This window comes from Nothobranchius furzeri, chromosome 8 (genome assembly GCF_043380555.1).
Source record: "Nothobranchius furzeri strain GRZ-AD chromosome 8, NfurGRZ-RIMD1, whole genome shotgun sequence".
Taxonomy (NCBI): Eukaryota; Metazoa; Chordata; class Actinopteri; order Cyprinodontiformes; family Nothobranchiidae; genus Nothobranchius; species Nothobranchius furzeri.
The window spans coordinates 48,051,913-48,063,532 of NC_091748.1; the positions used below are offsets into that span (position 1 = coordinate 48,051,913).

Genomic DNA, 11,620 nt, shown 5'->3' on the forward strand with positions numbered 1-11,620 from the left:
ATATATATATATATATATATATATATATATATATATATATATATATATATATATATATATATATACATATATATATATATATATGTATATATATATATATATATATATATATATATATATATATATATATATATATATATATATATATATAGATATAGATATATATCTATATATATAGATATATAGATATATAGATATATATACATGGGTGGTCTCATCCTTGGGGGAGCTTCTGGGTTCTGTTAAAGCGCTTGAAAGCCCAACTGGAGTGTTTGTTTCCCATGCCACCAAAGTGGAAACACCAAACGGAGAACACTGCAGAGGAATGGCATGCATGGGTCTCATCCACGAAGGAAGCCTCTTCTAAAGCCCATGCACATAAAAGCATGCCTAGGATTTGCTAGGGCCCATGCTGACAGAGATGAAGACTATTTGGACTCTATACTCTGGAGTGACGAGATCACCGTTTTTGAAACTAATGGTTTCAAACCTGTATGGCCTACATGGCCCAAGTTGTGGGCATGAATATATTTTTATGCTCCTGTAATAGATTGGTAACCTGTCTGGCTTTTATCCTGCTTCTCAACTAATGACTGCTGGAGAGCTCTCTGTGGTCCTGGAAAGAATCAAAAGGGAATTGAAATTCAATGGATGAACATTTGTTTACTCTTTTATTCATTCTGTACTCCATCAGGGCACCATGATAATACCCACACTTAACTCTGTCCTACATGATGAGACAGAGTGGGAGACTCCTCACACCTTCAACCCTCAACACTTTTTGGACCAGGATGGTAAATTTAGGAAGAGAGATGCTTTCATGCCCTTCTCTGCAGGTCAGTTGCTTGTTTAAGTTATTAAAACACTATTAGTTTTATTATACTTATTTTCACACAGTGACAATTATTACAGATGAAATGTATTTATATTAGAAATAGAAAAAATAACTTTACTGTTAAGATTGTGCCTTGATATGTGGATAAATTAATGAACTTTTAAGAGAAAACAATTTTTTTAAAGAATTTCAAACCTGAAGGATTTAGGAGAGGATTTAAATCGGAAAAGGGTAGAATGCCTTCTCTGGGTCAGGGACTAGGTCCTGCCCCAAGTGGAGGAGTTTAGGTATCTCTGGGTCTTGTTCATGAGTGAGGGAAAGATGGAGCGCGAGATCGATAGACGGATTGGTGCTGTGTCTGCAGTGATGCGAGCGTTGTACTGGTCTGTCGTGGTGACGAGAGAGCTGAGCCAAAAGGCAAAGCTCTTGATTTACTGGTCGACCTACGTTCCAACCCTCACCTGTGGTCACGAGCTTTGGGTAGTGACCGAAAGAACTAGATCGCGAGTACAAGTGGCCAAAAAGAGTTTTCCCCAGGGTGAAGGGCTCTCCCTTAGCGATAGAGTGAGAAGCTCAGTCATCCGGGAGGGGCTCAGAGTATACCCGCTGCTCCTCTACGTCGAGAGGCGCCAGTTGAGGTGGCTCAGACATCTGGTCAGGATGCCTCCTGGAAGCCTCACTGGTGAGGTTTTCCAGGCACGTCCAACTGGAAGGAGACCCAAGGGAAGACCCAGGACACATTGGAGGGACTATGTCTCTCACCTGGCCAGGGAACGCCTTGGGATTCCCCCAGAAAATCTGGCCCAAGTAGCTGGAAAGAAGCAAGTCTGGGTGTCTCGGCTTAGGCTACTGCCCCGCGACCCAACTCTGGATAAGCGGATGAAAAGATGGATGGATGGATGGATGGATGGATGGACGGATTTAGGAGAGTTGTCTGTTCAAAGTACATAACTAACTATGTATGATCCTAAAACATTTATACCAGGCAATGTTCTTCAATGCCAGACAGAAATTCCAAAGGAACCTCTCTCTGCTGTTTTTTTCATACAGGAAGTGCCTCTTCTGAGAGCTTTCCGCTGCCAAAATAAAGTTAGAGACTAATATTTGCATGTTAATTCTTCCAAAAAAGCATTTTACAAAAGAATTAAAGGTGTGCATTTGTTCTCAAATTTAAAATAATCTGAATTTGTGCATAAAGAATAATGTCTGAACAGAAACGAGAATGTGTGATTGTAAACAGCTGATTTTTCACAGCAATAAACCGATCTGTTCAAAAATGATTCAAGCAGCAGAGCACAAGAAGGAGTTATAAGATATAAGTTATAAGATATTAAGTAAAAAAGAAATCACACATTGACCATTTTCCAAGTGGGGGGTTTGGACACATTTTAAGAGTTTTTAGAAAGCACAATGAAAACATCAGATGAGCCTTGTATTAGTACACATAAAAGTCTGCTTAATCTTACTTTTTACAGGACATTAGGGTAGCCTGGGAGGATGGTAAATAATTGTAAATTGAGTGATCAAACCTAATGAACTGTTTATTCTCAGGTAAGCGTGTGTGTCTGGGGGAACAGCTGGCCAAGATGGAGTTATTCCTGTTCTTCACCTCCCTCCTTCAGAGGTTTTCCTTCTCAGCTCCAGAAGGAGAGCAGCCCAGTCTGGAGTTCAGACTGGGAGGAACTCGTTGTCCCAAACCTTACCGCCTCTGTGTGGTACAACGCTGAGCCATCAGTTGTCCAAGAATGAGCACAATTACACTGAAAAAAAATTATAAACACTTTTGATTTTGTTCCTATTTTTTGTGAACTCAAAGATCTGAAACATTTCACGAAAAACATCAAGTACCGTTCTCAAATCTGTGTTAATGAGCACTTCATTTTTTCCGAGATGATCCATCCCACCTCACGGGTGAGTCATGTCAAGGTGCTGATTAGACAGCATGAATTTTGCACAGGTGTGCTTCAGACTGGCCACAATACTCAGTTTTATTTGTGTGACTTAAGATTAAATTTACAAAATTTACATCTTTTGCTTTTATGGCATTCAAAGTAAAGTGGCTGAATGTGTTATCTTAAAAGTGTCATGGTAAATCACTAATGCCTCTAAATCCAAGGAAAGAAACTCTGTGGGAAAAATCTATGTGCTCACTTTTAATATTAATTTTTCTATACGTTTTGTAAATTGTAATCTGTGTGGATTTAATATTTAGTTATATTCTATAATTGTAATGTCACTGATAAAGTTTGCTTAAATTATAATACCTTAGTAACTTATGATTTATTATTTACTATACAGTAAGAAAGTAAGAACTGCCAAACTGAGCTGTTGTGTGCTTCCTAACCTCAGTGAGAGTACAGAGAAGAGTGAAAACAACCAATATCCACAGCCATTTTGGACATTTGACAGAGAGAACATATGTGTAGACATGAATTCCCACTATTAAAAATAAAATGTTCCTTTGGAAGTTGTCCCACTTTGTTCAAAGTGATTTTATATGCTGAATAAATATCCCATTACCTGACTCTAAGTGTTGTGTGAATATGGAAGTCACTAAGAAATCCACAGCAAGCTTTTAACATTACATAGCATCAATGAAGGTGTTTTCTGTGACTGATCAATGATGAGGCTTTCAAAATGTGCTACATGTGAGGGTTGATGAGCGCCTTGAAGGCCGCTCTCGTGATCTGCCTGTATCTGGTTTTGTTCTACACGATTGTGTGTGTAACAATGGACGGGTTGGACTGTGGAGACAAATTTCTATGCTTCAGGACGCTGGGGCATTGACAATAAAGTTGATTCTGATTCTGATAAAATGCAGAAAGTAATGTTTTTTTGTCAGGTGTGTACTTTAAGTGGCCCAAAATCTATGAATATCTGACCTTTGTTGCATGTGATCCACTTCCTTCTGTAATCTGAGCTGGGTTACTTGATTACACACCTGAGGATAAGAAAGGCTTAATGTGAGCTAACAGTTAGTTCATGATTAGTGTGACCAAACTCCATCTAGCTGACATCACTCAAAGACAAAGAATACTTATAACTGTCATGATGGGTGGTAATTTCTTAACCCACATGAAGAATCACTCAGGGATAGGGTAAGAGATGATAATAAAATCTTTATTTTATAAAGAAAACAAAGCAAAAACTGAGGGCGCTGATCCAAACGGGACAGGAAACAAGGCAACTCCGACTCTAAGAAGAACGGTGAGAGTGATTAGAAACTGAGAACCAGGAGATGAATAATCATGAGAGGAACGGGCTTACTGAGTTGAGCAGGACGAGGGGCAGGAGGGAGAGGCAAGTCAGGTTGATGCAGGGAGGAGATGGTCGCTGGAGGTGATGCTGGATCCAGGAAGGCAGGTGAGCGGTGGAGAGCAGGAGGCCAGGGAAGCTGAACGACGCTTGTGATAAATCACACCTCAGGCAGGTGGAGGGAATCCAGGGCTGGTACAGACAAGAATGCAGAGCTGGGTTAGTTCAGGTAAACGAGTCTTAAAGTCAAGGCACAGATAAGGACATGGCTAGATGTACCCAACAGTAGAGTATCAACCGGCATTGAGGTATGGCAGCACCGCTCCTTAAATCCTCTGGCCAGGCTGATGGCAATTAGCTGCAGCTGCTGCTGCTGCTCCCCAACACACTCACCTGCAAACAATGAAGGGGAAATAGCAGCAGAAGCAGAGAGAAGGCAGAACCATGACAATACCCCCCCCCCCCCCCTCAAGGGACGCCACCCGGCGGCCCAGCCGAGGAGGAGGAGGAGGAGGAGGAGGAGGACTCAAAATCCCTGATGAGAGAGATGTCATCAATCCACGAAGCAGGAACCCACTGAAGATGCTCCAGACCGCATCCCTCCCAATCCACAAGGTATTGACGAACGCGACCCCGGGGGCGAACATCCAGGATGCGCCGGACCCGGTAGCCGAGACTGCCGTCAGAGAGCCGGACAGGAGGAGGAGGCTCAGCAGGAGGGCACAGAGGACTGGACACGAAGGGCTTGACCAAGGAGACATGGAAGACCGGGTGGACCCTCATGGACGAGGGCAGGGACAGGCGCACAGAAACAGGACTGAGAACTTCAGTGATGGTGTAGGGACCGATGAACCGGGGGTAGAGCTTCCTATTGGCACCCTTAAGTTTAATGTCACGGGTTGACAACCATACCTGCTGGCCAGGAGCGTAGACGGGGGCCGGACGGCGGCGCCGGTCAGCCAGCCGGCGGTTGCGGTCGGTAGTCCGTTGGAGAGCGGCTCTGGCCTGGTTCCAGGTGCGCCGAGCGCGACGGATGAACTGGGGAACTGAAGCTGGGGAATCGGAGTCGGAGGGGAACAGAGGTGGCTGATAACCCAGAGAGATCTCGAATGGGGACTGACCTGTGGTGGAGGAGACGTGAGAGTTGTTTGCATACTCAATCCATGCCAATTGGCCGCTCCATCCAGACGGGTTATTGGAGCAGACACATCTCAGCATGGCCTCCAGCTCCTGGTTCATCCGCTCGCACTGGCCGTTGGTTTGTGGGTGGAAGCCAGAACTCAGAGCAGGTCGAGCCCCCAGATGGGCGGCAAACTCCTTCCATACTCGAGACAGGAATTGAGGACCCCGGTCCGAGAGAATCTCCAAGGGGATCCCATGTAGACGGAAAACCTGAGAGATGAGGAGGTTGGCAGTTTCTGCAGAGGTTGGAAGGTGTTTAAGAGTGACAAGATGACAGGATTTGGAGAACCGGTCAACAATGGTGAGTATGGTATTAAAACCCCTGGAGTCGGGTAACCCGGTAACAAAGTCCAATGCTATGTGGGACCAGGGGCGTGATGGAATAGGCAGGGGGCAGAGGAGACCATGAGGTGACTGGTTGCTCGACTTGTTTCGGGCACAAACCTGGCACGCGCCTATGAATTCCTTAGTGTCCCTGTAGAGAGACGGCCACCAAAACATCCGACGGATGAGGGCAAGAGTTCTACCCACGCCAGGGTGGATAAAAAACCTGGAGGTGTGGGCCCACTTAATTACTGCACTGCGAACAGAGGAGGGAACATAGGTTCGGTTAGGGGGGCCCGTACCTGGGTCAGGGTCCGTCTGCTGGGCCTCTAGAACATTGGTGGAGATGTCCCAAGTAATAGACCCAAGGATACAGGATGGAGGAAGGATAGTGGTGGACTCAACCTCCCTGTCCGGGGCGTATAGGCGGGATAGGGCGTCAGGTTTGGTGTTCTTGGTTCCGGGTCTGTAAGAAATGCGGTAGTTAAAATGGGAAAAGAACAGAGACCAGCGGGACTGGCGGGGATTAATCCTCTTGGCCTCCCTCAGGTACGCTAGATTCTTATGATCAGTCAAAATCAGGATGGGATGTTCCGCCCCCTCAAGCCAGTGCCGCCACTCCTCCAGCGCCAGTTTTATGGCCAGCAGTTCCCGGTCTCCCACGTCGTAGTTCTTCTCGGCTGGGGACAGACGACGAGAGAAGAAAGCACACGGATGCAGGGTCTTATCGACTGGGGAGACCTGGGACAATACAGCACCTGCTCCGGTGTCAGACGCATCCACCTCCAGGGTGAATTGCAGGAGAGGATCTGGTCGGGTGAGGATGGGTGCCTGGGTGAAACGCTTCTTCAATGTCAGGAAGGCCTCTTCCGCCTCAGGAGTCCAAGAAAAAGACTTGTTAATGGAGGCGAGTTGTGTGAGAGGGGTGGCTATGGTACTGTAGTCCTTAATGAATCTGCGGTAGAAATTGGCAAAGCCCAAGAACCGTTGCAGCTGTTTTCTGGTCGTGGGTGAGGGCCATTCCTCCACAGCTCTGATCTTTTCCGGATCTGCCTTCAACTTTCCGCTCTCCAGAACAAAGCCGAGAAACTTGACGGACGAGGAGTGAAATTCACACTTCTCTGCCTTGACAAAAAGACGATTCTCTAAGAGGCGTTGGAGGACTGCTCGGACATGATGGCGGTGTTCTCTGGGAGATCTGGAAAAGATGAGAATGTCATCCAGATAAACAGTGACAAATTTGTTGAGGTAATCGCTGAGAACTGAGTTAATCACGGACTGAAAGACCGCGGGAGCATTGGTTAGTCCAAAAGGCATGACCAGATATTCAAAATGCCCGAGAGGGGTCTTAAAGGCGGTCTTCCATTCGCCTCCCTCTCGGATTCGGACTAGATAAGCATTTCGGAGGTCGAGTTTAGTAAATATGGAGGCATCATTGACTGGGTCGAATGTGGATGAGAGCAAGGGAAGTGGGTACTTGTTTTTGATGGTTATGTGGTTTAATTCCCGGTAGTCAATGCAAGGACGTAGAGATCCATCCTTCTTGGACACAAAAAAAAAAATCCCGCACCCAGGGGTGAAGTGGAAGGTCTTATTATGCCCGCAGCAAGGGATTCCGAAATGTATTGAGTCATGGCTTCATGTTCTGGTCTAGACAAGTTATACAACCTGCTGGTGGGTAGTTTGGAATCTGGGATGAGATCGATGCGCATGTCGAAGGGTCTGTGGGGTGGCAACGTCGAGGCGTGGTCCTTGCTGAAGACCTGCCGGAGGTCGTGGTATTCAGGAGGTACTCCGGACAGGTCAGGAGACTCAGGGGTGTTGGCCTTGGGGTTGAGTATAGGGATAGAGGCAGATGATAAACAGTGGGACAAACAAAAACTGCTCCAGTTACAGATACTCCCTGTTCTCCAATCGATTTGTGGATTATGCGTGGTTAACCACTCGTGGCCCAGGACAGGTGACTGAGGGGATGGAAACACAAAGAAGGAGATTACCTCATGGTGGTTACCGGATACCAGTAGGTTTATGGGAACCGTCTGGTGGGTGATGGTAGTCAGGGAACAACCGTCCAGGGAGGACGCACGGAGGGGCGTAGAAAGAAGAACTGTGGGAATCTCCAGTTGTTGCACCACCACCTGGTCCAGTATATTGCGTTCGCACCCAGAATCCACCAAGGCAACTGCAGAGATGGTTTTGTGATTAAAGGAGACCACACAGTTCATGGAGCACAGGGGTCTTGGGTCAGCAATGCCACCCACCAGTAACCCTGGACCTACTGGTGGGTGCAATCTTTTGGCTGAACAGGGCAGTGTGAGATCATATGACCTGCTTGACCACAATAGAGACAGAGACTAGCAGTCCTCCGCCTCAGTTTCTCCTCAGGAGTTAGCTGAGCCCTGCCCAGCTGCATAGGTTCTGTCTGCGACAGTGGTGGTGTCAGGGTCGCGATGTGCATCTCAGGGGCAGTGACGGGAGGCAGCTGTCGGGAACTCCTACGCCGGTTCTTGAGGCGTTTTTCGATGCGAGAGGCAAGGGAGATTAGACTCTCCAGGTTCTCAGAATCTGGCAGAAGGCTAACTGATCCTGAAGATCTTCTGACAGGGCCTGAGAAAGGGCGGCTCGGAGCGACGCGTCATCAAGTGTGGAAATGGATGCTAAAGTTCTAAATTCAATGGCAAAGTCTAGTACAGAAAATCTCCCCTGACGTAAGTTCCAGATCTGCTTAGCTATTTCCGCAGGGTTGTCAGGAGTGTCGAAAATTTGTGTGAATTCAGACAGAAACTCAGGGAGAGGACCGAGTAAAAAACCAGGCTGGCGACTCCTAGCCTCGGCCCATAGCAATGCCTTACCACGTAATAATCCTACAATAAACGAAATTTTTACCGGATCGCTTGAAAAAGTGTCAGGAGATCGTTCGAACGCTAATTTACATAACAACAAAAAACTCTGACATTTGCCGGGCTCACCTGAGAAGGTGTCTGGTGTGGGAGAATCTGCGACCCGGAAATGACCTGGTGATGGTGGAACCGGAAGTGACGGAGCGGGTGGAGCGGAGGGATTGGATGAGGCTGTAGCACTGAGTTGAGCCCGCAGCTGGTGGTTTTCGGCGTCGAGTTGTAGTAACCGTTGATTGGTGATGGTTAACTGTTCGAGCACGGACTGAATAGATCTTTCGTGCTGGGTTAATGTGGAAACTAACGCCGGAGGAAGTGATTCTGTCATGGGATCTGTAGTTTGGCCGGTTGATTCTGTCATGATGGGTGGTAATTTCTTAACCCACATGAAGAATCACTCAGGGATAAGGTAAGAGATGATAATAAAATCTTTATTTTATAAAGAAAACAAAGCAAAAACTGAGGGCGCTGATCCAAACGGGACTGGAAACAAGGCAACTCTGACTCTAAGAAGAACGGTGAGAGTGATTAGAAACTGAGAACCAGGAGATGAATAATCATGAGAGGAACGGGCTTACTGAGTTGAGCAGGACGAGGGGCAGGAGGGAGAGGCAAGTCAGGTTGATGCAGGGAGGAGATGGTCGCTGGAGGTGATGCTGGATCCAGGAAGGCAGGTGAGCGGTGGAGAGCAGGAGGCCAGGGAAGCTGAACGACGCTTGTGATAAATCACACCTCAGGCAGGTGGAGGGAATCCAGGGCTGGTACAGACAAGAATGCAGAGCTGGGTTAGTTCAGGTAAACGAGTCTTAAAGTCAAGGCACAGATAAGGACGTGGCTAGATGTACCCAACAGTAGAGTATCAACCGGCGTTGAGGTGTGGCAGCACCGCTCCTTAAATCCTCTGGCCAGGCTGATGGCAATTAGCTGCAGCTGCTGCTGCTGCTCCCCAACACACTCACCTGCAAACATTGAAGGGGAAATAGCAGCAGAAGCAGAGAGAAGGCAGAACCATGACAATAACTCTTGAAGTCATTTATTAAAAATACATGTGTGCAACAAACTCAAGTATTTCAGTGCAAAAATAAACAATTCACTTTTCACATGTGCATGATATGCTTTGTGCATAAAAAGTTCACTTCTTTTTATCAGCTAATGTGTTCAGTGCAGACAAGAGACCCTCCATCAAATGCTTCTGCTGGTGGCTGCTTTGTCCTGCTGAGCTGTACGTTCTTTAGACTCCCACTCTGTCAGTTCACAGAAGAACTGCATCATGGTATTAAAGCATTCAGCGTCTGACCCACCCAAGCATCTCCTGCACTAGCACAGATTCGAGAGTGAGACGCCTTGCAAAAATCAAGCCTATGCTGTCGAGAGCCCACCTGGAGCGGGTACTGCATGCCTTTGTAATTTCTAGGCTTGATTACTGCAGCTCTCTCTATGCAGGGTTGTGTCAGTCATCACTGTGTCGCCTACAGGTTGTGCAGAACAGCGCAGCCAGGTTCCTGACTGGGACCAGGAAACGGGACCACATCAGTCCGGTTCTGGCCTCCCTGCACTGGCTTCCGGTTTGCTATCTCTCACAATTCAAAATCCTCGTCTTTGTTTTTAATTTCTTCCAGGGTGGTGGTCCCCCCTATCTAGCCACACTCCTGAACAGACACTCCCCATCACGCGCTCTGCGCTCCTCTGACCAAGGCCTGCTCGCTGTCCCTCGTTCTAGGTGTCGTACTCGCGGTAACCGGGCTTTCTCAGTCCTAGCACCGTCACTATGGAACCAGTTGACACCCTCAGTTAGGCTGTCCCCATCTCTGCCAGTCTTTAAGAGTCGCCTAAAAACACACCTCCTCCGCTTGGCGTTTCCAGAACATGTTTGATTTTGGCCCTCTTTTATGTTGAATTTATTTCACAGTTTTCATTGGTTCACTCTATCCATTGTTTTACACATTTGTCCTGTACCAGAATGTTTCACCTATTTTGTAATTTGTATTTTGTAATTTGAATTGCTTTTATTTTTGATTTATGCAATATATTTACCTTCAACTGAACCATGTTCAGCGACTTGGGCTTCCTGACAGGGTTGCGGAAGGCGCTTTGTAAATAAAGCTTTGATTGATTGATTGATAGCCAGATGTGTGTCACCCCTTTTTCTCTTTCCTGGAAAAAAACATGGAGGGTGGAGACAGAATTAACACACAACAAGTGCCATGTGATACACTAAAGTTTTAGAGTACTTCATGTGTCCTGCTGCTGACATATTTTATGGAGATGCAGATACAACAGGACTTGGCACCTACACACATTGCCAAAGCAACCAGTACCATTGGTTTAAAGACCATGGTATCCCTGTTACTGATAGGCTAGCAAACTCTCCAGACCTTAACCACATCAAAAATCGATGTGGTATTGTGAAGAGGATGATGCAATACGTCAGACCCAACACTTCAGAAGAGCTGAAGGCCACCATTAGGGCTCTCATAACACCTGAGCAGTGCCGATCGACTATGAGGGAGGCGGGGCAAAGAGTCCAGCCAAATGTGAGTTGCTTCACAGTTGCCTCCATCATCAGATAGTGAGAATTAGTAAGAAGTAACTCTTTGTAAGATTTGGAATAAATAATAAGAATGTCAATTAAATCAATGTAATAGGGAGCCTAAGTCTCCTCATGGGTCCCCCGAAGAATTAAAAAAAGAATGCAAGTCAACGGGGCTAAATGAGCTTTTTTCTAATCCGTTTTGCCTTACGCGCTGTGGACCAAACATATGTTGTACTGCAATTTGAAGGAAAAGCAATGATGGTGTTTCGACCACGCCAGTCATGTACTTAGAGATTTATCAGCTTCTAAAAGTTTGTAATTAGCATGACTACAAACCAGACATTGCTCAGACATTGCTTCGTCGCATATGTGAAGTCACCACAGAATCCCCTCTGTCTTAGGGTAGCTGCTACTTGGCCAGATTTATGGTGGCTCTTTTCTCCTGTGAGAAGGCTGTGAAGTTTGCTGAACTCACAGCCACTTTCCCTCAATTTTCTCTGTGTCTGGTTCGATGACGTCACTTTCGCGAAGCGCATTTGTAGTCCTGGACTTATTTTCACACAAAACCTAAAATAGCGCCCCCACCTCTTCCAA

At 46.5% G+C, this 11,620-nt stretch overlaps 1 protein-coding gene across 1 annotated transcript in view; it reads left to right on the forward strand.

Moving 5' to 3' along the window:
* Positions 1 to 3,359, forward strand: part of LOC107395372 (cytochrome P450 2J2) — a 15,155-nt gene extending 11,796 nt beyond the window's left edge. The window contains exons 8-9 of the mRNA XM_015974745.3: positions 695 to 836; positions 2,387 to 3,359. Coding sequence (XP_015830231.1) covers positions 695 to 836; positions 2,387 to 2,562 — 318 coding nt within the window. The 3' untranslated portion in view covers positions 2,563 to 3,359. The remainder of the gene's footprint in view (positions 1 to 694; positions 837 to 2,386) is intronic.
* Positions 3,360 to 11,620: the final 8,261 nt, after the last annotated feature.